This window comes from Balaenoptera acutorostrata, chromosome 13 (assembly GCF_949987535.1).
Source record: "Balaenoptera acutorostrata chromosome 13, mBalAcu1.1, whole genome shotgun sequence".
Classification (NCBI taxonomy): Eukaryota; Metazoa; Chordata; class Mammalia; order Artiodactyla; family Balaenopteridae; genus Balaenoptera; species Balaenoptera acutorostrata.
In genome coordinates, this window is record NC_080076.1 from 28,101,728 (window position 1) to 28,127,648 (window position 25,921).

Consider the following 25,921-nt stretch of genomic DNA (forward strand, 5'->3'; position numbering starts at 1 on the left):
ACTTTCCGCTTTAAAATCCATTAACTAAAGTTCAGAAAACAGGTTAATGAGATGATTCTTCACAGAATAGAACAGATTCTTTGAGAGATAAAGAGGTAAAAGAAAATAATAGATAAGAGAGGAGGAGGAGGGAGAGGAAGGGAGTTGGGAGGGGGAGAAGTGGGGAGGCTGAAGGGGGGGGAGGAGGGAGAAGGGAAACAGGTGAAAGACAGGGAGAGGATGAGGAGACAACAGACACTGCCACGTGTCCTGGATGAACACAGGTCTGTGATCGGCTTTCTCTGGACGTTTCCTGAGTGTGCACAGAAATAAGCACCCTCCACGAGTGAGGTGTAGTTAGCAATGCAGTTCATTTTTATTAGTTATAAATAAAGTACAAAAAATCCACCAAAAGTGAATCTAAGCATTTACACAATTCCTAATGTCGCCGCCTTTTCATTGATGCACTATTGCTTTAATATTCATAATAAATATTCTTCTAGCTTTCTGCTATAAAATAGTCTATGTAGCAAAATGTTGCACAGCACAACAGAACAGAACAGCAGGAGGATTACAAAAAAGGACAATCAACACTGAGGATAATCCTTTCACTTACCAGGGGCAACCAAATTACCCCCTCGAGGGCCTGGTGTCGCTGGCTCCATGGCTGAGAAATGAGCCACTGCCAAGGCCAGGGGTGGGGCTGGGGAAGGGGAAGGCGTGGGGGGGGGTGAGGAAGGGCGGGGGACAGGCCAGCCAGGGCAAAGGGCACTCCCCACTCCGACCCCACAGAGCAGCATAAGGCATGTCTGTCCAGGAGCCCTGCCAAGGGGCAGCGTCCGCCAGGCCCCCTGCCAAGGGGCAGCGTCCGCCAGGCCCGGCAGTGTGGTGGTTATGCCCCAGTGGGCAACTCCACAGGCTGCCTTCACAGAAAGCAGGTAAGCACGGCCCCAGGGTGGAGGCAGAGGGGAAGCTGGGCAGGCAGCAGGCCGGAAGCCCAGGGAATGGGACCCACAGTCCAGCCAGAGCAAAGTTGGGGCTTAGGCACCCTGCACGGCCCAGCCACCCTTACAAGCCTGGCCAGGCAGCGTGGTGAATCTGGGCCTCCGCTCCCTTCCCAATCAGCACCATCCCAGGGGCCTCATGTGGAGGGTGGATTTCTCCACCACGCAAAGGCAGTGATGTCAAGAGGCAAGAGGGAAGGATGAGCTGGAAAGAAACGGGAGGAGGCGAGGCGGGACAAGGCTGACATGCAGAGTCGGAGCAGCTCAGAGGCTGCCCCTGGGGACAGGGACCTCCTCTTTCCCTTTGGCTCAAAAACTGCTGGGCTCACCGCTGTGCCAGGCTTTGAAGCTACTGCTTCCTCAAACTCTCTCCTCCCACTCCTCCTGGGGGGCAGTGAGATTGGAGGCCCACACCCGTTCTCCACAGCAGCCCCTCCTGCCCACAGCCCCCTTGGAGCAATGGCAGAGGGCAGAGGAGATGCTGGGAGGAGAGACCATGGGTCCAAAATCTGTGCCCCAATCTGCTGTCAAGGGCGATGCCTCAACAACAAAGCCTCCTGGAGAGGGTAGGATGGGGGTGCCAATCCCAAACACCATAGTCTGGGGCTTATAGTCTGCCAACCCCGTCCCCATATCTAACAAGACACGGATTTCAGCTCACTCTCCAAATGACCACTAAACCTTGTGAAAGCACATGTCCAGGGATGTGTCCACCCATCTTGCTGCATGTAAAAGGACAGACATCCTTTCAGGTTTCTCCTTTGAGCAAATCCGCTGGATAAATTCTCAGTCCACTCTCTTCCTCTCCTCACCTCTCCTTCCTTCCTTCCCTGCACCCTCCCTTTCTTCTCTCCTAAGAGGATGAGGGAGCACAGCGTGGTGGGCTCCCACCGGCTCTGTGTCATATTCTATCCAAGTCTGAGGGACCCTAGAGAAACCCTCCAGTTCACCTTCCTCACCCCAGCCCAGAAAACTGAGACTCAGGGAGTCCAGGTGACTTGCTCAAGGTCACGGGGAAGTTTGCAGAAGAGCTGCTGAAAACCCAAGCCTCCTGACCCCCGGTTCAGAGCTCGTTCTAATAAATCAGGCTTTTGACCCTCAGACGCTCCTGCTGGTAATGTCCAAAGGGCCCAGTTCTGGAACCAGAGAGATTTGCAGCCCAGGTGGAGAGAGTGCCCCCGGACCTTCCTCAGAGGATGGGGGCAGGGTGGCCTGAGGTGTGGAAACGGGGAGAAGGAGAAAAAAAACAGGTTAATGATGGGGGGTTGGGGAGAAGGGGCAAGGATAGCAAGTGAAAGGCTTACCCCAGTCTGCTGACGAGTGCAAATTATATTTATATATGTGCTAAATACAGTCACTATATTGGAGTTTTTCACTAGGATCACAGCATACAGAATCAAAGGTTTGCATTTCGTATGGAATGTATCCAAAGAGGCCAGCACCACAGTAGGACAGCTTGCAATCACACACCCTGATAGTCTGGACGAAATAAAGTTCGCGGAATTTTATTTAAGTTTTTTTTTTTTTTTGTATTCGTAGTTGTTTGTCGTCGTACCAATGCATGCAAAGCATTCCACTCCCAGAAACAACGCCAAAATGAGGTAATAGGAGTAATAAAAAAAATTAGTATCCTTTCTAAATAAATAAATTATAATTAAAAATGCAAAACAACTATAAAAATAATTAAATAAGAACCCACGATATCTACAAGTTAGTCATAAATTATGATTGTTAAATATAAGGCATTTAAACTCACAAAACCCTGTAAACTAGCAACGTGCCATGTTTTTTGTTTTTTGTGTTTTTTTTTTTTTTCATTTTTGTTTTTCTATCAGCTGAAATCGCTCTAGCATTTGCTCTACGCGCGCGCAGGAGATGAAACACGAAGGGGGGACCTGACAGACGTTGCTACAGCCCCACGCGGGGAGTGTCTGTCCCGCCGGTAGGCGGGGGCTTGGGGGATTTCTTCAGGAAAAAAAAATCTGGTGCTTTTTCTTCACCGTTGAAAAAACTGTGCTTGTTCATTAGGCGTAAAGAGTTAAGAATACTTGCACGGAGGCTGGAAACATTTGCAGAAGAGGAGCTTGAGTCCCGCCACGGGTAGGGGGCGAGGGCTGGGCCGGGGGCCCAGCTGGAGGAGGAGCCCAGGCTCCGCCCCCGCCGCGCCAGGTGGCCTGGGTTTGTGGGTTTCGAAGATTGGCGTCCTTGGCGACCCGCTGCGGCCAGGGCTGCGCTGCGGCTGGAGGCCCAACTGGAATCCTGGGGCAGCTCTCGCCCCAGAAGGCACTCATGCGTCTCAGTCAAGAAAGGGTCTGAGTCCCTTGAGTTGAGAGGAAGGAGGACGACAGGGGGCTGAGGCCGAAGCCTGCCTCTTCTCCAGTCTTCCCAGGCTCCCGGACGTTGGGGGGAGGGGGCCTCGAGGGAGGAGAAGCACAGACCGCTCTCCTCTCTTCTCATCCGGCCTGGCTGCCGGCTGAGGAAGCCGGGGTCTGGGAGGTGCCCACCTGCAAGGTAGGAGGGCCCCAGAGAGATGGGCATGGGGGGCTCGGGGATCTTACCCCAAAGTCAGAGCTGACCTCTCCCCTCTGGGTGACCTTCACCCCAGTCACTGCCTAACGTTAGCCTGGGGCACTCAGGGAGCCTGCAGAGAACTGGGGGGAGGAGGGGACCCATCCCACTCTCAGCCCACGATACAGGCGTTAGTGCCTTTGGGGAAGGTTGTTGTCAACAGCTTGGTGGGCACACAGCTCTCCCACCTTGAAAAATGTGTTGCTGTTAGGGAGGATCAGAGAATGTGATTGTTGGAAGGAAATTTAGCAAGCATCCAATCCAACCTCTTTGTGTGCAGCTGAGGAAACTGAGGCCCAGAGAGAAGGAGGCAGGTTCTAGAGCTGCCCACTTTGTCAGTCAAGAGCCAAGACGGAAGCCAGACACCAGCTCCTGTTCCCTCCAGCCTCCCCACCAACCCACCACCTGCTGGCCTTCCAAGCCAGCCTGGGAGAGGAGAACAAAGAACTGAGACTAAGTAGGGAGTGACCTTCCCTGGACCGCCCTGCCTACCTCTGGGTCAAAGCAGGGTAGGGAGAGTTCCCAGCTTCCCGGGGCTGCTAGTAACTAGCTCTCTCCAAAATCCCGACAAGTACTTTCCCACTCATGGGCTCTCCAGCCGTTGGCCCTGGAGACGCTGTTCACACACTGGAACCACTGAATGGGACAGTGTAATGCTCGTGCCATTAACCTTGGATCAGACTAGTCACCCTTTGTGCACTATCGCCTTGGTTCCTCAACCGGACTGTAAGCTCCTGGGGGCCGGGGATGCCGTCTCCCTGGCTGTTGTCTCCTCCAGCACCTGCACTGGCAGGTACTCAGTACAGATGCTCTTGGTCTGAGTGAGATCCTTGAGTCACCCTCCTTCCAGAAGCCATGACCCCCACTCTCTGCCTGCAGGGGTCCAGAGCAGCCATCCCTCCACCTGACAGCTCCACATGTGCTAGAAGGTTCTACCTCAAGCCAAAATCTGCCTCCCCATCATTTTTACCCATTGGCCCTGGTTTCACCCTTTGTAGCAACAATGCAGACTCAAGTTTTCTTAACCTTATGGGATTTCTTCATATACGTGATAAGTATCCTGTTCCCCTTAGTCTTCTCTTATTGATATAAAGGCATTGAGACTGGGGCAAGGGGTGAGGGGAGGGGGAGGCTTTGAGGGCAGTGCAAATGAGAGAGAGAAGCAGTGAGCAGGAGGGGCAAAGGAAGAGAGCAGAATTCTAGCTGAGCTGGTGTTTTCCACAGATGGACAAAGAAAGTTGGGTTGGGGTTGGAATTTGGTGGGCTTTCGCATCTCCATTCTCTTGTCCTCCCATCTCTCTGCTCCCTTTGAGATTCAGAAAAATTATGGAGTGGTTCAGAAAAACACACTGTATGGTGTCACTTGGAACTTCCAGGTCTTGTCTCCCACCACCCCCATCCCTAAACCCCAAGGAGGTTCCCAGGAGAGAGCACAGAATGCGTTGGGCAGAGAGTGTTAATCCTCACAACATCTAGGTGAGGTAGAAGAGGTGGAAATGGGGATGCACTGTTGTTTCTCCCCACTGTAAGGAGAAGGAAACTGAGGCACAGAGAAAGAAAGGTTATCAAAGAGTCAGAGAAAGAGGCAGAGGCTAGGAACGCGGGGCCTCCCAAACCCAGCCAAGGTGGTCTCTGGGCCAGGGACATCTCTGAGGGACTCCATCAGGATTTGAGACATTCCAAAGGAAGCTCAAGATCCTCCTCGAGGTCCACGGTGTTTGACCTCAGCCCTTGCCTGCTAGCTGAGAGCACTTTGGCCAAGACCAGGTGTCCATCACCTATGCTACTTTATCTTTAGCATCTGGTTAATTTTTTGCATTAGAGAGGCAGTGGCCAAATTGCATCTTTGTGACAGGGCATAAGCACAGCCGAAAGGAAGAAGCTGGCGTGAGCAGGGGTATCCTGGCTCCGAGGAACCTGGGGCAGCTCTAGCTGAAAGCTGACGCCTCCTGGTTCAGTGTGGAACTGGGGGGAGGGGGGGATGGTTGGAGCTAAGTAGATGGGCTCTGGAAGTGGGGAGCCCTCCTTCAAGACAGACTTCTCCCCTTCGCCTACTCAAATGCTGCCTTCCCAGCCCCGGCTGAGCCCCTCAGAGGCCCATCTAAGTCCCCATCTGCTCCTTTTCCAGTCCTCCTCTTTCCTGGACGCCCCTCCACGCTCCGTGCACTGTAAACATGAGAAAAACAAAAGCCAAGAGAAAACAAAAACAAAAACAAAAACAAAACGAGAACCCCCTCCCGCCTCCCAACCTGGGTGAAAAAAAATCATCCTTTTTCACCGTAAACAGGATTTGGCTTTTTTCTTCACCTTTGATTCCTTTTTCCTTTTCTCTCATAAAGACGGGAAGATTCGGGCTGTCGTTGGTTGGTTCAGTCAGGCACCAAAACAAGAAACTCAATGAGAACTATTTGGTGCGGATTCGGTTAACAGCGACATGTCCACCACAGATGACTAGAGCACCACACACGACATTTTTCTTAAGCTAACATGCTCTGGCTGCCATCCACAGAATTAGCTAGAGACCCCTACATGGTTTCTACGTGGTCAAGAGGTATATATACAATCCTTCAAAGGACAGGATTGAGGGGCCGGGCTATCAGCTAGGACCTGCAGGATCACATGTAGATTCTCAGCAGCATGGGCCCCCCCTTCCCACCCCTGCTCCGGGCACTGCCAGCTCCCTCCCTCCCGCAAAGCAGGCGGATGGACATGGACGGACGGACGGGGCAGTCAGCACTCTGGACAGGTGGGCTTCCCCCACCCCCTCCTTTCCTCAGACACGGATACCACCAACTCCTCTTTCCACAAAATGTGCTTGCAGGCTTATCCTCTACATCAAATGGCTCAGAAGGCAAAGTTTGGCTGCAAGGGCTATGGCCGTGGGGGGACCTGGTGAAGGAAAATGGGGCGTCCACTGGCTAATTCCTCCCTCAGCTGTCAGCTCCCAGTTGTGTCTCAATGTCCACTCGGCAGATGGGGCATTTCTTGCTCATGGCGAGCCACTGGTCCACACACAGTTGGTGAAAGAGATGCATACAGGGTAGGCGCCTGCAAGAGAGGAGGGGAAGTCGGAGGGATGGTCAAGGAGAAGGGCCCCGGGCTGTGCTAGGAGCCAAGGGACACTGACTGCTCGGGGAACCAGGAGACTCACTCCCAGGACCACTGGGCGACCGGCCAAACAAGGTTTTGGGGGCTCTGCCACGGAGTGAGGCTGTGGCTGGGATGGGAATTCATGACAGGAAGGAAAGCCCCAAGGCCCTCCTCCTCCTGGTCCTCCAGATCAACCTGAAATGAAGCCAGGACTTTCTCTGAGATCCATTCAGGCCAAATGTCTCTCTGTTTTCCTAGCTTTGTGTCCGGGAGTCCACACCATGGGCACCACACATCTAGAATGTTCCACACCCCACCTTCCTAGGTTGTCCTTCCTAGGACAACCACAGAGCACACTGTGCACACTTGGCACGTTCACACACGTGCACAGGCAAACAAGCACCCCTGACACACGGTGCAGGACTGATCACCAATCCCCATGAAGGAAGAGGGGGGGCTCAAAAGGTGGGGCTCCTACCTCACATCTTCTCCATCTTCCAGCAGAGACAGACAGATTGTGCATTTCTCATCTGTGTCTGACTCCTCCCCCTCTTCCTTCTTGCCCTTGCTGTCCTGGGGTCTTCGCTGTGTGAAGCAGAGGAAGAGCACCGACTCACCTGGTGGCCCCTGTCTTTCATCCACAGCCTCCCCCTCCCTTTCAGCCTCTTTTCCCTGTGAGTCAGTCACTTTTTAAGTTCTGAAGTAACACCCAGACTTCTGTGCGCTTCCCAGACCCTTCTCCCTGCCGCCTCCCCATGCCCCCTCCTGGCTTCAGGATACAGAGTGCAGGAGTGGACCAGAGGAAGGGGCCAAGCAGTTTTTGTTGTTCCAGGCAATTTATGTCGCAGGTATAAACTTTATACTGTCCTAGAGGCATAGAGTTTAGAAAGGAATTGAGTACCTAATGAACCCATCTTTGGAAAACTATGGCTTGTGCATAAACAGCTTCCTCTTCTCTAGTCCCCTCATGCTGTCCACTCCTCCTTACATCCTTTCCAGCCTACATCCTTGCCTCCAGACTTCTCCCTCCACTTTCAGGTTCAGCATGCTTCATCTATCCATCCATCCATCCATCCTTCCATCCATTCATTCTTCTTTCCCTTCCTTCCTCCCTCCCTCCCTCCCTCCCTCCCTCCCTCCCTCCCTTCCTTCCTTCCTGTCTTTCTCTCAACTAATGTCTATTCACTTATTCATTCATTACTAGATGAAGGCAGATTTCCTCCACTGGGCATTACCTCCTATAATTTTTTTAAAAAGGTATTAATTTTTAAAAAAGGTAAGCACTAGTTCTAATACCATGTTAGACATCATGCAAGCACTCTGTTTATACTTGTTGACTTTAATTGTCCTGTTTTAAATTCTGCGCTAATTATTTGAAGATAGTTAACTACTATGTAGAAAGTTCCAGGTTCTTAGATGGTGTGGACCATGGCTCGCCCTTCTTGCCCCACACTTGGTCAAGTACAAGGCACATCATTGGTGCTTAAAAAAATATTCTGGGGAGGAAGGAATCTAATCAGTGAATGGAATCAGCCCACTTTCTTGTTCCCATCTCCATGCTATGCAGTGAAACATTCTGATAATACCCACGGGAAGAAAACTAAACCTTTTCTCCCCTCTCCAGGGATAAGCAGACTTAAAGGTCATTTTGCCAAGAGAAATCTGAAGAGTCACAAGATAAAGACCACCCAGAGAGTGACTATGACCTTCCGGCCAGGCCTAAATGCCAGGTCTCCCCAGTCTGGTCCCTGGTCCGCAGCTCCGGAGTCTGAAGTAGTCTGGGGAATTGTGTAACCTCATTAGAACATACAAGAAAATCTATACCTTCTGCTCTCAGCCTCCCTGTGCCCTATACACCCCACTGCAATAAGTTTACCCTTAACCAGAAAATCAGAATTACATCCATAGTCCCATATAATTGTCATGGGTTTGGAGTGTGAATGGAGTCATGATGATCTGCCTGCCTAAGAACCCAGCTCTGTTTGCTGGCGGAGTGGCCTTCTTTTAGTTGGCCCTTTGAGAAAAGGGAGTTCCATAAAAAATACCATTGAGACTATTTTCTATTGTTTTCTCCCATCATTATTCAGGATTTCCTTTTTTTTTAATTTTATTTATTTATTTATTTATGGCTGTGCTGGGTCCTCGTTTCTGTGTGAAGGCTTTCTCTAGTTGTGGCAAGTGGGGGCCACTCTTCATCGCGGTGCGTGGGCCTCTCATTATCGCGGCCTCTCTTGTTGCGGAGCACAGACTCCAGACGCGCAGGCCCAGCAATTGTGGCTCAGGGGCCCAGTCGCTCCGCGGCATGTGGGATCCTCCCAGACCAGGGCTCGAACCCGTGTCCCATGCATTGGCAGGCAGATTCTCAACCACTGCACCAGCAGGGAAGCCCCAGGATTTCCTTTTTATAGTTAATAATTTTAACTTAATAGTCCTACCTTGTTTTACTATATCTAATCTATATTTCTTTAAACTATATTGTCTCTTTTCAAATCTTATCCTATTTCTTCCTTTGTATTTTTAATCTTTTAGGTCTTCCAGTTTTTGTCTTCTCTTTTCATTATCTATGTAACTTTTATTTTAACTGTAAGTTTCTTCAGCATTTTTAATTTAGTATGTATTTTAAAGGTTCCCACACAGAACCTTATGTGGGAACTGTCCCTTTTGCCCTTACCTTCTCATTTTCATTAACATTCCATTTTCACTTTGATGTTATTGACATTAATTTTGTATGTAATTTTCATATCTTTTCCTAATTCTTGTTTTTTTATATTTTCTTTTTGACTATATTTTTATTTATTCGTATCGTATCATTGCTATTTTTAAATATCCTTTTTTGTTTTATATTATTTTACTCTCAGTTTAAATTTTTTAATTTTTTTTATATTTTGGGGGATCTTAAATGCTATCATTTTGCATTTTTAATTCTTCTTATTCCTGTTTTTATAATATTTTATTCCCCTAAGTCTCCTTTTATTCTCATAATTTTTTTAGCTCAACTCTTTATCTCATTGGTTCAGTCCATTTTCCCTTTTCATTTTTAGCATTAGTTCTTTTCCTTATCTCCTCTCGGCCTGTTGAAGTAAGGACAGCTGAAGTGTGCATCTCTGGCAAGAGTGAGCCCACCCTGGTCAGGAAGGTAGAAGTTGTTCCCGGGCTCCTGAACGCACCTCACTCCCTTCCACGTCCTTCTCCAGAAGCTTCAAGCTCTCTCTCCAGAGAATGATCATTTTCTCCATGCAGATGACACGCTTAATTACTGAAATACTGTTGTTTCTTCTATTAACGTACTATCCATGACTGACACATAATAGATGTGTCAGTAAATGTTGATTGGAATCACTGATGGATAAATCCAGTGCCTCCATGAGGAGCTGCATAGACCAAGGTTCATGTCTTTGACATTGACACCATGGGTACCTGGGCAAGCCTAGAATCAAGGTGAGAGCAGCTCCCTACTCCTGAGCACTCACCAGGTACTGGGCACTGTGCTAAGCCGTGTATACGCACTGTCCCACTGAATCCCCAGAGTACCCCTATGGCAGCTACTAACATATCTTTCCCATTTTGCATGAAAAAGGGCAAGGGAAGGGCCAGAAAAGCCAAGTAAGTTGTCCGGAGTTACACAGTTATAAGTGGTGGTTAGGGACTGAATGTTTGTCCCCCTCCCCCAAATTCATATGTTGAAGCCCTAACCACCCCTCCCAATATGATGGAGATGGGGCCTCTGGGGGTAAATTAGGTCTAGGTGAGGTCATGAAGGTAGGTCCCCCATGTTGGGATTGGTGCCCTTATAAGAAGGAGAAAAGACACCAGAGCTTCCTCTCTGCCATGTGAGGACACAGCAAGAAGTCAGCGGTCTGCCAGCCTGGAAGAGAGCCCTCACCAAGAACCAAATCTGCCAGTGCCTTGGTCTTGGACTTCCCAGCCTCCAAAACTGTCAGAGATAAATGTCTGTTGTTTAAGCCACCAAGTAGAAGGTATTTTGTTATAGCAGCCCAAAGACAGTAGTAAAACTGAAATTCAAAACTGGCCCCATCTGTTTCCAACATCTAGTGCTCACAACCACTGCATCCTATGGCCTCCTGACAGGGTGAAGATGGGCTCCGGCTTGACCACCGGGAGCATTTTCCTGCTCCAAGTTTCTCAGTGCTTGTCAAGCTTTTAATTCCTAAATTTTAAAAAGTATTTATTTACCTGTTTTCATAGCAGACTTTATTTCATAGAGCAGTGTTAGTTTATTCGAAAACTGAGCAGAAAATACAGCGTGTTCCCTCTCTTCCCCTCTCAAAACTCACAGAGTTTGCCCTATTAATATCTTGCACTAGTGTGGTACATTTGTTACAACTGATGCACCAAGAGTGATACATCATTATTAATAAAGTCCATTAATTTACTTTAGGGTTCTAAGGGTTTAACAAATACATAATGTCATGTCGTGTCCACCATTACAGTAGCATAAAAAAATAGTTTCACTGCCCTAAAAGTCTCCTATCATCCACCTATTCATTTGCCTATCCCTCTCCTAAAGCCCCTGGCAACAATAGATCTTTCTACTGTCTACTCTTACCTTTTCTAGAAAGCTGTGTATTTGGAATCATACAGTATGCAGCCTTTTCAAGTCAGCTTCTTTCACTTGGTAATATGCATTTAATACATATTTTCTGCATCACATCTATTCATGGCTTAATAGCTTATTTTTTTAAATCATGGAATAATATTCCATTGTATGGGTCTACCAAAGTTTACTTACCCATTTACTTATTGAAAGACAGATTGGTTACTTCCAAATTTCTTATTTATTTGAATTTTTTTAAATTTAACTCCAATTCCTGGGCTCCAATCCTACTCCAGAGTCTTGAGCAATAACCCTGGAGAGTCTTCCTCCACAGGCTTAGGGTAGAGCCTGTGAATCTGTGGCTTTAAAAGCAGCCCACGTGAACCTGACGCTCACCGAGGACTGGAAAGCTACGCTCTGAAGCCTTAGCCTCCTGTTTGTCCACATGCGAGATTGGACTTGGAATCTTTTCTAAGGCAAATCTTAGCCTTCAGTGCAGGTGCTCCCTTGGCCCTCCTCTTTCAGATACAAACATTCATCCGCCTGTACACCCACCCAGTACACCCACTCACAAGTCCACATGCACACACACATACCCAGCTCCCCTCCTGGTCACACCTGGCAGAAGCAAGGGAGAAGACCCTGGGAAGGTAGCAGAGCTTCAGAGCATCTAGCCAGAGCAAAAGCTTCTAGATTTCGGACCGTGCCTCTCGGTGGAAAGCCGGGCCAGGGTCAACTAGATCGTCCCCACCCCAACCCCAACTATGCAGGCTGACCTGCTGGTTGGCTCACCTTCTTGTACTTGTGGGGGAAGGTGAACCTCTCAATGGTGTTCTGTACAGCTCCCCGAGTCACATTTCCCAACCTGTCCTCGAGCTGCAGCAGCTCCTACAAAGAGAGAACATGTGGATGTGTGCATTCTGCACGTGCAAACACGCACATGCACTCATGATAAGGAGGAGGGGCACTGACAGACTTCTGCAAAGCATTCACGTCATCGGGAAGAACTTGTCAGATGCTCAAAGACTGCGAGATCTCTACTCACTCTCGTTTTCTCTCTCCTACTCTCAACCCTGAGGCTACGCCTACCACCCATGCCCTCCCCACCAGCCGGGGAAGGAGGGGACAGTGGCATCTCCACCAACCCAGCGGGAGCCAGGCTGACGGGAGGGTCCCCAGACAGAGGGGCGGGGCGTACCTCATAGCTCTCCCGCACAGCGGAGGTGTGTCTGCTGGCGTTCAGTCCCTGGAGAGCAAGGAAGTGAAGCTGAGGGTAAGGGTAGTTTCGGATTTCATGGACGACCTGTTGGGGAGAAAACGCCTCAGACAGGATTCCAGGCTCCAAGAGCCCAGCTTCTGACTCCCCCTCCCGTAGCCAGTCAGCACACCCCTGAGATGTTGTGGTGTTCGGAAGCGCTGTGTTTCCTCCTCCTGTGTCCCCCTCTCCTCATCAAGAACCAAGCCTGGGCCGAACCAGCCCCAGAAAGAACGACGAAATCAGTAAAGTAACAACTAGCCTGACTGGGCATTTATTTCATGGCAGGCACTGTTAAGCCCTTCAAACGATTAATTGAATCATCTCACCTGATCTGTAACCTGGGTGCAATTGCTATTCCCATTTTGCTGATAGGGTAAGTGAGACACAAACGAATGAAGTAAGTGACAGAACCGTGGTTTCAAACCCAGGCAGTCGGATGGCAAAGTTCACTCCCTTCCCCTCTGCTCTGTACTGCCCAGAACAGGGTGGGGCAAGTGAGGGCACAAAATTTAAGAAGACACCGAATGACTCAGTAACCAAGATAAATAATACTTTAATGTAGTATTTTTAAATCAAAATTAATGCAAAAAATCCATAATGAACAAATTATCAAAATTTTAAATAAAAACAGGATCTGATCCTTTCCTTGCACGGCCCTGCCTCACTTGCCTCACCCTGACCCTCACCCTGTCTCCAGCTGTGAGTCAGACCTCCTCAGCTTACTCCTGCACGATCCTGGACTTAATCTTTCTATGCCTCAGTTTGCCAATCTGTAAAACAGGGATAAAACCTTCTGTGTGGTGTTTTTGCGAGGCTAGTGATTAGAACAGTGCCTGGTATGCAGTGAGTGCTCAATAACCACTAGCTTTTATTCTTGGGAGATGGTGCCTCATAAGGCGAACCTTAGAACTTCCGAGCTGACAAGGCTTCTGGGATTATTCATCTAAGCCTCTCATTTTACAGATGAGGAGACTGAGGTGCTGAGTGGTTAAAGGGCAAAGGCAAGGGCTGGAAGGGCCGAATTATGCTCTAGGGCAGCAGCATGAAGAAGCTGTCTGGAAATAAGATTTTCAATCAGCCTTTCGCTGCTTTAGTGGACTATCTTCACCTTCATTCCACACAGCTCGGGGGGATGCCAGGTATGTAAAGGCCCCAAACCCAACCGGATCCTCCCACAGTCGCCTCACCCTGCAGCGCTGAAGGCCCGCCCTCTGCACAAGGCAGCACCAGATCAGCAGGCAGCCCCAGGGGCCACTTCTGGGGTCTCTTGTGTTCCCCACACCAGGCATCTTCATCCCATTTCACGGATAAGTAAAACCAAAGCCCCGGGAGAAGCTGACCCAATAAATTAACTAGATGAGGCCACATGGGGTCCAGGGACTACGCTGCTTGCTCTTAGCCCTGAGCCTTCCCCCCACCCTCCCTCACTCCATCCCCCACCCACCCAGACCGGGGCCTGCCACAGGGCCCCTTGCTCCACCCCCAATGCCCCACCTCCTTTCAGCAGCGCTGGCTTCTGGTCCAGCAGCTTTGCTTTCTTTCGCCTTCAAGCCCAGTTGGGAATAGGAGCTGGGAGGGGAGGGGAGCGGCTGACCTGCCTGTGCCCAGGACACAGCCGGGCAGGACACAAGGGAGCCACAGGCCTCAGCCCACCATTGGCACCAACAGGCAGCAAGGGAGTCAATTTCCTGGCAGAGCCTCTCACTCACCATCTGCGTGGAGGAGGAGTTTCGGGGAAAGTGGTGCATTCGAGGAGTCGCTAGGTAATGCTGATAGTGCTGAGGCATGGGCCGCACCTGGAACTGAGCGGGACTCAAGCCGGTGTCCACACTGAGATCCCTGCAGGGACACAGCCACGGTGAAGCACAGGTGATCCGGCCATCGGGTTGCAGAAGGGACCTCAGACATCAAGCCCGTCGAGTAGAATCAGAGTCACAAACTGCCAGAGCTGCAAGGGATTCAGTCTCGCCTAGCCCTGCCCCTCTCTTTATGGCGTAGGGAACCGAGACTCAGAGAAGGAAGGGCTCTGCTAGATCGAAGGAACTAGAATAGTCTGGGCCTCATACTACTTGAGACTAGTGCACCAAAGCTCCCTCCCAAGACAAAGCCCATCCCTGAGAGAAATGCTGAAAGAGGAATCCAAATAAGCCGATCACGGATACAGAGCAAAGGAATGACAGCTCCAGATAAAGTGGAGGGGGGAAGAGGCCATACTTTTACCACTTTGCGAAAATAATAGGAGAGGGACCTGCAGCTGTGAGGCAGGAAAGCTCTCCTGGACCACCGCCCCTGCTCCTCACCATACAGGAAACTCATTTCACTTAAAAATCAATCAACTGAAAAGGATCCAGTGTTCCTTGGAAAATGGCTAAGTTCCAGTCTGAGACAGAAAAAAAAAAAAAATGTGCAAAATGAGATTGAAACACCTTGTCATAACTAAAAGCAAGGAAGTTATCAAGGTCAAGTCAAAAGGATTCGGGAACCATCCTGGAGAGGCTCCCACTGGCAGAGTTTGGGCATTTTGTATCAATGAGTGTAACTGCAATAGACTGAAATACATCAAATAGGTTCCAATCCATGAGAATGAAATGATGCTAAAGAAAGCTGGTCCCCTTTGAAGGATGCTAGGGAACCAATGCTTCATTTTGAAAACTAATAAATAAAAGGGAAGAACCAAACATTTAACCTGCCTTTCCTCTGTTAACTGTACTTCAGGATAACCAAATCGTGGATGAAGGAAAATTGCTCTTTATGAAAGTTTTCTAGCTAATAAATGAATACGGAATGACAATTATTTGTCACCTTCTTTCATCCCCTAAAGAAATAAAGGATCTGGGAGAAGATTATCAATTGCTACTAATATCACACAGGAGAGACAGCCAGCTATCTGCTGGAAGAACATAGCACCTCGTATGAAGTGTTTTTTTGCCAAAAAATGCAAGCTGAAGCTGAATCTGCTCAAGTTGCAACCTGGGTGCCAGTGTAGAGTGAGTTTAGCAAACCAAGGGGCGTCTGAGGTGACACCTCCAGAGCGTAAGCAGCAAAATCCAGATGAGGGGAAACTACAGGAGAAAAAGGCTGATTCAACAAATACATTTTTTTTTAATATGAAGAGCATTAAAGGAATTTCTGCTTCCAGGTGTGATGTCTATACAGCATGACATATATATATTCCTACATTTCCTCTCTATATTAGCCCACATCCCTGGAACAACTCCGGATGAGTCCGTCACTTGGGACATGAGGTAACTCTTGGAGCCAGTTGGAAGCAAACTCAGAAATTCTCTTAGTCCAGCCCCTCACTTTTGCAGGCCCAGCAGAGGCCTGAAGAAGGCCAGTGCCTAATCCATGGCCCCGGGCTAGCCAGTTAGGGGCTCCAGGGTTTCCGATCCTCGCCTGGGCTCACCCCATGACCTGCCTCGGGGAAAGGAGTTCCCCGGGGCACCTCACGTGGCAGAAACTCTGACTCTTAGCACCTGCCCAGCAGTCCCAGGGAATCCAACAGATTCAAAGTAGCAGAGAGGTGTTCAGGGAATTCTACCAAAAGCAAAGTCCCAAGGAACTGGGAACAGAATCCCTCCAATTCTAGGAATGCTGAGTGGAGAAGCAAAAGGCACCTCAGCCCTCAGATGAGAGGGGTGATCTGCCCAGGTTGGGCCTGAGTGGGCTCTGGGATCCCCTTTTATCTTCTCATCAAAAATTCCTTCCCAAACCCAGGATCCTCGAACAGGGCTCCTTTGCTGAGGCCGAGCTGCTTGCAGGGGAAGGACGGTAGGAAGCTCTCACCCCTACCCCTCCTCTCCCAGGTGCCCAGGCAGGGCTAGGGCTGGGTGGCCGAGAGGGCTGCCATCTGCACTGGGGGCAGAGTCAGAACTGTGAAGCCAGGACTGAGTCAGAGGAGCACGATGAGGACGGACACACTGGAGCAGGGCTCAAGGTCAGGGTCAAGTTATCGGGCCCAGGCCAGAAAGGGGGGATTGGGGGGGATTTATCCCCCAAGGCCTGCTGCTCCCACACACCCCCAGGCCAGGATGCTCAGTGAGAGCAGCTGCTTGGGTAGGGCTAGAATCTCCTAAAGTAAGGCGGGGAGGGCCAGGCAGCCTCAGGCCTGGGGCTGGCCGAGAGCTATTGGGGCATGCCAATTCCTGGAATGACTAGGGCAGAAGTCAGTGGTTTCTGATGATTCTCTAAAGGAAAGGGGGGTGCGCAGACACACTCCCCACCTCCTCCCTCCCAGGGATCCTTGCAGGGGGTGAGAGCAGCCCCTCCTATAATGCATTTCCTGTCATCTAATTTCCAGACCTCACATCTCCTGGCAGAAGAGGCCTCCCTGGAAAAGAGGGGTGGGATGAAAAACCCCTCGTCACCACTTGGCTGGCCCTTGCTGGAGCAGAGCTGATTACAGGGAGGAGAAAGGGCCTCCTACTTGGGAAGTGGGGACAGGACAGGCAGAAAGGGCCCAGGGTGGACCCGGGCAGGACTCAGCCCAGGGGCCTCCCAGCATTCCCTGCTGGGGCACAGGCCAGCCTCTCAGGGCCCCAGCCTCTATGTTTCTCCAGGCAAGCAGGGGTCAGGAATGCAGAGCGACAGAAATGAGTGAGGAGCACAGGAGATTTGGCCAAATAAAGCAAGCTGGCGGCCTAACCCGCACCGCCCCTCCTGCATCTCAGCAGCATCCCCCTCACCGCGTCTCCCATCCCCTCCCACTTGCCACGCTGGACCTTGTTCAGATCCCTCAGCCGTACACAAGGACCCCAGGTGCTCTGTGTGCTGAAGAGAATTAAACTGGATTGACTTGCCTGCTGAGGGACAGAATTTCATCCAAACAACGATTAAATCTTCCTAATTTGAATCTGCTAATTAGAAAAAGGCTGGGCTGAAGCTGGCCGTGGTGCAATCTATCTTTTAGGAGAACGTTAAATCTAACAGAGAAAACCTGAGAACTACCAAGGGCTGGAGACACGGAACCTGTTAAAGCAACAATTTCCTGCACCTAGAAGCGCCTTTAAGCGTCCAGTCAACCAGAACTACCCTTTTGAATCATTCCTGGGTGTCCGGTCCTAGGCTGCTTCCAAAGCAACCCTTGCCCACACCAGTTTGCCTGACTAAATGGCTGAGTAATGACACTAATGCACGTCTGTTTTTTAAATAGCCCATCCCTTTCCGTTGAGGTTTTTTGTTTGTTTTTACATTCTTTAAAACACACACACACACACACACACACACACACTTTTTTACCTCAAAGTTGCAAAAAATTCCTGGATACTCTTCACTCAGATTCCCCAAGTGTTAAAATTTTACTACCTTGCTGCATTTCTATTTCCTTCTCTCTCTCCATGTATACATCCATACATACAAACACACACACAGAGTTCTCTGTGGATTTTTTCCCCTAAACTATTTAAAAATAAGTTGCAGGCATGATGCTCTTTACCTCTAAATACTTTAGTGAACTACACATCTTTTTCAAGTGTTCAGGTGTTTAGATCCAACCCTAGTTTAGGTCAGCCCTCCCCTGAGCTAGAACCTGTGAGTAGTGTGGGACCAAGTATCCAAAACAAAGCAATACTGCATCCCAGGGCAACAAAGACCTCTGTCCTGAGTGCAGGAGACTGTGGGAAGACTTCACAGGGGCCCGCTGCCTACAAAGACACCACAACCAAACCCTCAACCTCTCCCCAGCCAATCTCCCCAGTCCTTGCCTCCAACCCAGCTGGCTCTATCTCCATGAGCCTGTTTTGCCCTGGCACTTCTCTCTGGACTCCTCAAGTCCCATCCCCTCCAGGAAGCCTTCCCTGACCATGCTAGCTCCTGAGACTCTCCTTTCCGCCCCCCTCCCAGGGACCACTGGTTCACAGCACTCCCTGAGCTTGGGAAATGCTTTGCATCCCTGTCCCCTTGTCCCCTGCTGTACCATGAGCACTGAGCCCACGGCTGGGCACATGATAGCACCTAGCCACGTCTGAGCTCATTGCTGGAACCAGGACCTTGGGGGGCCATCTGGCCCTGAGGGTGGACAGGGCAAAAGCTGGGGCCTGAAGACTAGGACTCCGGCATCACTGAAGTGAAGGAAACAGGAACTCCATGGATCAAACAAGACCCTCCTCCCTCCCTCCCCCAGGGACCCCACTCACCAGTCAGTGCCCTCAGCCAAATACCTGGGCTGAGGTGTCTGTAGTTGGTGGCCGAAGTCGAAGCTGGGGTGGAGGCGGTGAGGGTGGACAGACACTCGCTCCTGACTCCGCCTGTACCGGAAAGGAAGGAGGAATCCAGGTGTCAGGGCTGCCCAGGGCCAGCCCAGCTCCCAGGAGTGCTCAGCAGCCCCAGCCCACAGCCTACGTATGGAGCAGTGGCCTTCAGCCCTCTTCCCAAACTCCAAGGAAGCTTCCTGGGCAGCAGCCAATGACTCAGAAATTCCTGCTGTCTCTGGGCTGCCCACTATACTGAGCCTCTCCCTGGGTGTGACTGCTGCAGGTCAGCTGTCTCACCCGGTCTCTGTGGCTCCTCTGTTCCTTCTCCTACTACTCCCCTCTGTCCTTGGTGGGATGTATTCAGGACACAAAGACCGGCCTCCTGTAGGCTCTCCCACCTCTGTGCACCCCCTCTGCTCCCACCATGCTCTTCTCCTCTCCTCCACCCTCTCCACACTCTTCCCAGTTTTCATGGCCCAGGGCAAAGCCACCTCCTCCAGGAAGGCCTCCCTGAACACTCCAGATCATGGTGACCTCTCCTTCCTCTGACCTCCTACAGCACTCACCTTCTGTCCCAGGCACCCCAACCTCTATAGACATGGACGCTTAGGGCCTTAAAGATCATCAAGGCCAGAGGTGCTCAAAGTGTGCTCCAAGCACCCCTGGCAGTCTCTGAGACCCCTTCATGGGGTTTGCGAGGTCAAAATGATTTTCATAATAATACTATCATGTTATTTGCTTTTTCACACTCATTCTCTCACAAGTGAACAGTGGAATTTTCTAGAAACTACATGACATGAGATTCTGCCACATTTGAGTGCAGAAGAAGACTTGAGAACACAGCCATCTTCTATTAAGCCAGGCATGAAAAAGATTTGTAAATATGTATTTTTAAAAAGTCACTCTTTTCACTGATTTAGATGCCAAAAATACAGCTATTTTTTGAAAAACATAATATTGGTGTTAACATATAACTTTGTTATTGTTATTTTTAAATGAATTAATAAGTATTTTTAAATTTCTCAGTTTTAATTTCTAATAGGGTAAGTATCAATAGTCATAACCCACATAAACAGAAGCTTGCTGTAATCCTCAGTAACTTTTCAGAGTGTAAAAAGGGTCCTGAGACAAAAATGTTTGAGAACCACTTAACTTGTACAGCTCCTTCTCTTAACAATTGAGGCTCAGAGAGGTGAAGTGACTTGCCCAGGATCCCACAGCTACTTCAGCCCCACTTGATTAGTATTGTCTCATTTTACTCTGCACTTGTTTCATAGCTGGTCTCTCCAACCAGACGGTGGGCTCTTTGAGGGCAGGGCTGACCCAGCCCTTAGGGACCTCCAATGTTAGAATCTGGTGGCCATGAAGTTTGAGGGGACGTGAGGGGTCCCCTAGTCTAGTCTCCCACAGCTTTGAAAAGTCCACTGTGAGCATCCTAGCCCACCACTTACCCAGCTCCTGACCAGTTATCTGGGCGATATGACAGGGACACACACTAGCAACAGAGGGAAACCGTATCAGGTTAAGGCAGCGCTCACTGCCCGAAACAAATGCCTCTAAGTGGAGCAAAAGCTGCCTCCTACACAGAGACTCATTTGGTGACTGACTGCTGGCCAAGCCTGGCAGGGCAGAAGCCAGGGGTCCAGCACTCGGCCCCGCCCCGCCCCGCCCCCGCCCAGGTAGCACACACACCTGGGGTGCGAGAGGAGCCTGCGGTGCTGGGCTTCCAGGAGCTGCTGCTGCAGGAGGTATTGCTGGTGCAGGGCCTGAGGTAGGAAGGAGGGACCTGTGACGTCCTGGAACTGCAGGGTGGGCAGCGGGGTCAGCGACTGGTGCAGGGCGCCGCTGTGCTGGTGGGCCGGGGCCATGTGGGCGCTGAGGCCCGGCTGCGACTGCACCGGGTGGGCCAGGGGGAAGTCGGGAGCGAGCTGCTGCGGCTGGGGGGGGCCCAGATGGAAGTGGCGGCAGGAGGTAGCGTGAGGATGCTGAGACCTTTGAAAGGGGGCACCTGGAGAAGCAATGACAAAGACTCCATGAGGACCAGTCCTGCTCCCCTCTCCCACAGACCCCGTCTCCCCCTACCCACAAGCTGCAGCTGGTGAAACTCAAGACCTTCATTAGAACACACAGTGTCATCACTTTTGTATACAAATGATCATCGGTGCTCCCTAGTAAAGGCTCTGTGCAGTATGTGTTGGGGGGGGGGGAGTATTTTGTTTAATAAATAGATAAGCATCCTCTTTTAAATTAACACACTTGTTAAAGGAATTTTAAGGTCCCTGGAGGCAGTTTGGCTTTCTTGAATTTCTCCCATGCAACCTTATTGACCCTACTACCTTTTTAAATAGATGCCTAGAGAAAATTTAGTCCAGCCTAGTCAAGCTCTGAACTTTACTGAAGACTTGGCTAGCCAGGACCCAGCCGACAGGGAGCCCAAATTTCCAAAGAGAAAACAACCAGAAGTTGTTTTCCATGCAATTTTAAGAAAAATAAAAAAACTAATCCCACAAAATTTTTAAGTAATAATGAAATAATTTGTTATAATTTATTTAAAAGCAAAGATTTCCAGCAATAAGCTGGGCTCACGCTGCATTTAATCTAGTCTCCACTACCTTCTAAATAACATTGACCTTGATGATGACAAAGCCTTACAAATTTTCCGTACGCAAAGATCCAGCTCTCAGTGCTGGAGTCCTTTAATAAGGAAGTGGACTTGGCACCTCAGGAAGCTTTACAGAGGCTTCCTGCTAAACATGGCAGGTTCAACATATATCTGCTCCTTCCCAAACCCCACTGAAATGAGAGCAAAGGCATAAAGAGAAAATAAACAGACAAGGACAGAGAGAACAGGAGAGGTGACATCAGCAGGCAACAAATGTCAACAGATTTTTGGAAGGTGGAAAGCAGATGGAGGAATTAGCAGAGCTGAGGAATTGGAAACCAAGCACCTAATGAAGGCGCAGTCAACGAGAAGCGGACAGATCTTGCCACACGTGCTGGAAGGGTCAGGACAACTCCTGTGGTGGCAGGAGAGATGGCGACGATGAGAACAGGGAGGCTGGTGGCCAGTCTGTATGAGGAGCAATTCTGCCCAGGGCATCTCCCCTCTCCCATGCAGGGCAGGGACTGCCGCTCCCTCGCCCTGGCATTTTGCAGGGAAACTGAGCCAGAAAGGCTCCAGTAGAGGAGGACAGGGGTGCAGCACCGTGCTCAAGCAGGGGGGGTTAAGCGAAAGTCTTATACATGGAACTTTGGAAACCCCTGCTCCCTTTTGCCACTTGGTTCAGAGGGTGCTGCCACTCAGGTGCCCCTCCCCTGCACACCCCACAGCCCCAGGCTGGAAAGTGGCCCCAGAAATAGCTCTACAGTTCCTTCTGGTTGGGAGTACCCCGTAAAATGTTCGAGTCCCCAACTGACGACTCCATAATAAAGCCCATACACACACACACACACAGATTCTGGAAGTTATTAGTGACCTACTCTTCAATATGAACAGACAGCCAAGGATGACCAGTCTCTTGAGGAAGATTACAAAGTGAAAAGAGAGAAAGAATACACTAAATTAAAAAAAAAAAGAAAAAGAAAAAGAAAATAAACTCAGAGGAACAGAAGTAATGCAAGGATCTGAAAAAAATAAACTTCAAAACACTTTAATTAATATCCTCAGAAAAATGATGTTGGGTCTAGGAGACAACAACAAGCTCCTTTAAAAGGAGCGATGGAAAAACATGAGAGCTTTTTGGAAATTAAAAATATAAGAGGTGAAATCTGAAATTCAGCCGAAGGGTTGGAAGACGCTGGGGAGATTTCCCAGGAAGCAGAACAAGAAAACAAGGAGTTGAGGAAAAAGATGCCAACATTGAAGGATGCTGTCAGAAGATTCCACAGTTTTCTAGTAAGAGAGAAAGAATGGAGAAAATTATGGAAAAAAATTATTTAAAGTATTTCCCAGAACTGACAGTCAGTTTCTAGATAGAAAAGGCCCTCTGAGTGCCCAGCAAAATAGGGGGAGGGGGGAGAAGAACCACACACCAAGGCATCTCCCTGGGAAATGTCCAAGCAGTGGGGCAGAGAGATGATGCTGACGCCTTCCAGAGAGAAAGCAAACTGGTCCCATTCGAAGGGTCTGGAAGCAGGATTGCACCAGATTTTTCAAGAGCAACATTGGAAAGTTGAAAACAGTAGAGCAACTGCTTTCAAGGTGCCGAAGGGGTGTCGGGGGAAGATTTTCAATCTAGAATTCTGTGCCCAGCCAAACAATTAATCAGGCATGAGAGTAGAATAAGGCCATTTTCAACCATGGAGGGTCTCAAAAAAAATTAATCTTCTCACACCCTTTCTCAAAGAACTACTGATGCAAACCAAAAGAAAGGAGCAAAGAAATAGGGGGTGACACCTGGAAGAGGGGGCTTTCCCAAGCACATGGCTGTACAGGGCCTCCAGCAGTCATTTCAAGGTGGGGAGGAGGGAGGGCACTCTGAGGGGTAGCTGGGGGGTGGATCAAAAATATAACATTACCATCAGATTTGGCCACATGAAAATAGTATTTGAAGGAATTTTCCAATTTTGTAGATAATTTGGTAAGAATTTGTAAAAATGTCACAGAAAGCAGGCACTTATTACCTCTAGGAAGAGAAAAAATTGTTCAGAAAGTGTAATTATTACATACTACTTGGTTCAGCAGTGAACAATATTTATATATAAATAATACAACAAGCATTAATAAACTATTTTAGAACAGAAAAGGACATTTCTTCCATAATAAGAAGAAAATAGACAATGTCAAAATTGAAAAATCAACAAAGAGCTGTAAAAGAATTTATTTAGAAGTTTACTTAGTAATTTATGTATTTCAGGAAGTAAATACTTGAAGAAGAGTTGGAAATGTTGAGCTTCTAGTGGTGGGACTAGGGTGGGGAGGGCAAGGGGCAGACAATTGCTGTTTTACTAAATGTGTCTTATATTGGAGCTATCTGACTTTGTAAATGACATGCATGTCATTGATAGATTTTTTTAAATCTTTTAAAAATAAATATTTGCAAAACAAAATGGAAATAAAATGTACTTCTGGCTCACTACAAGTGAACCAGAAAAGAATGATCTAGAACCTTAATTCCACAAGCATTCCAGATCAGTGGGGCATCCTCTGCCTGGTGAATTCTGGCTTCCATGAGTCCAGGGGCTGTAGCCTGAGCAAGCAGGCTCTGGATTCCCCCTTCTCCCTCACCACCATCTATCATACTGTAAAAAAGGAGGAGAAGGTCCACATGACCAAAGGAAGGAGGGCAAGAAGGGAAAGGAGAGCTGTCGAAAGCTAACAAAGTGAAAGACAGGTATGACTGCAGAGGAAGGGAATGGGGTTTAAAAAAAAAGGATATTGTAAAGACTCCAATCCAGCACTGTCTATTAAATTACGATGTGAGCCACATATGTAACTGTAAATTTTCTAGTAGCCACCTTTAAAGAAGTAAAAAGAGACAGGTGAATTTAATTTTAATAGTATATGTTATATAACTCAGTGTATCCAAAATATTGTTTCAACATGTACTCAATATAAAAAAATTATTGAGATATTTTACATTGGGTTTTTTTTCATATTAAGTCTTCAAAATCCAGTGTACATCTGGCACTTACGACACACCTTAGTTCGGAGAGCCACTTGTGGTTAGCGGCTTCCATGTTGGACAATGCAGCTCCAAAAGGAAAAGACCAACTCCATACATAGAGCAAAGAATTTTAGCCAAGTTTGCTAACTGGTCTGCCTTCGGAGGGGGAGTCCCCATTGCTTACTGGTGAGACGCACACCCCTTAGCCTGATTCTCAAGCTCTGTCCCCCTGATCCCCACCACCCAAGCCCTCCCTGACATCAAATCTCCAGACACTCCAGACATCAAATCTCCAGACACTCCATGCACATTCCCACCCCGGGGCCATTGCTCATGCTGGTTGCTGCCTTCCCTGTCTTTAAAGGTCATCTCTCAGCAACTCAAGAAATGCCTCCCCTGCCTGCCAGCCCCCAGGGACGCCTTCCTCCTCTGCATTCCTGTAGAAGGCCCTGTCACTACCACTCATTTGGCACCTGGCAGTAGCTACCTTGAGCTGTTTCTTCACACTCACCGCCCCCAGCTGGCTGAGCTTCCTGTCTTGCTGTTTCTGGATCCCCACGCACCTCCCTGGAGCTGGCACTCAGTAAATACCTGGTTGGCTGACTGCTGGAGGGACTGAGGGAAAAGCAGTGGCTCGAGGGGACTGATGCACTGGGGCTGGTTGAAGGCAAACTGATTTGAAATCGAGAGGGAAAGAGAGTGGCAAGTAGGCCCCGGTGAGCTCCAGGTTTTAAAGCTGCAGTGCACAAGGGCTGGGCAGGCAGAGCAGGCCAGCGTCCTCCCCTTCAGGGGCTGGTGAAGCCTCTCCCACCACCAGGAACAGCAGCTGCCTCCCTCCCACAAGCCCCTCCTGCCAGGAGGGCGCCCACCCTGTGAGGGGGGCCCTTCCGGTTTCTATGGAGGCCCATTAGGGAGAGGACCGACCACCACCCTGGAGAGGTTTCCACTCTCCTGTAACCTGTGTCCTTCAGCTGATGCACTGGGCAGTGAGAACAGCTGGCCTCTCTCCTGGATGGGCAGCAAGAGAAAAGTGAACAGAAGGATCTATATGTCTCATAATATTTCAGGCAATTTCTACCTGCAAAAGTCCTTTGACTTCTGTTCTGGGACTTTGTGCCCCTCTCCCCTGTCACCTCCATCCCCAGAGGGTTCTCAGTCTCATCAGCTCTGCTCAGAAGGGCATTAAAGGCAGGAGACATCCGTTCTGGGGCCCCTGACTCTCCCCAACCCTGTGTGCTGTAGGGTCTGTGAAAGTAGCAGCTGCTGTATTCCGTCTCTAAGACCAGAGGAGTGAAGTTCTTAGGGTAGACTAGTCGGGCCCATGACAACCCAGTGACCAGTGACAGCTGAGTAACACATCCCCAAATGCCCCCATCAACAAACAACCTACAGTTTTTCCCATTAGAGTTACTCCTTTGGGTTAAAAAAATAATCTCCAGGTGTCCTTGAATATATTATCCATTTATCTTATTTCCCCAGGACTGAAATGCCATCAATTGGAGGATTCATCATAAACTAAATAGCATTCTTAGGGAGTGAGGAGAAAGAGGGGTTACATTTTTTTTAAAAACACCACATTAAAGAAACACAGCAAGTGTAAGACACAAATTAGTTTCAGAAATGTGTAGAAGAACATGTGCACCTTAGAATTCTGGAAATTGATGCTATAG

The 25,921-nt window shown here is 49.2% G+C and overlaps 1 protein-coding gene across 3 annotated transcripts in view; it reads right to left on the minus strand.

Moving 5' to 3' along the window:
* Window positions 1-331: 331 nt before the first annotated feature.
* Window positions 332-25,921, minus strand: part of ARK2C (arkadia (RNF111) C-terminal like ring finger ubiquitin ligase 2C) — a 108,270-nt gene continuing 82,680 nt past the window's right edge. The window contains exons 2-8 of one of the 3 annotated variants that reach the window (XM_007197196.2): window positions 20,338-20,653; window positions 18,589-18,699; window positions 14,164-14,293; window positions 12,395-12,499; window positions 11,989-12,084; window positions 7,120-7,226; window positions 332-6,599 (exon numbers count right to left, since the gene is read on the minus strand). In XM_007197196.2, coding sequence (XP_007197258.2) covers window positions 6,482-6,599; window positions 7,120-7,226; window positions 11,989-12,084; window positions 12,395-12,499; window positions 14,164-14,293; window positions 18,589-18,699; window positions 20,338-20,653 — 983 coding nt within the window. In that variant the 3' untranslated portion in view covers window positions 332-6,481. Of the gene's footprint in view, window positions 6,600-7,119; window positions 7,227-11,988; window positions 12,085-12,394; window positions 12,500-14,163; window positions 14,354-18,588; window positions 18,700-20,337; window positions 20,654-25,921 lie in introns of all 3 variants that reach the window. The other 2 variants (XM_057527305.1, XM_057527306.1) reach the window with 2 other exon arrangements.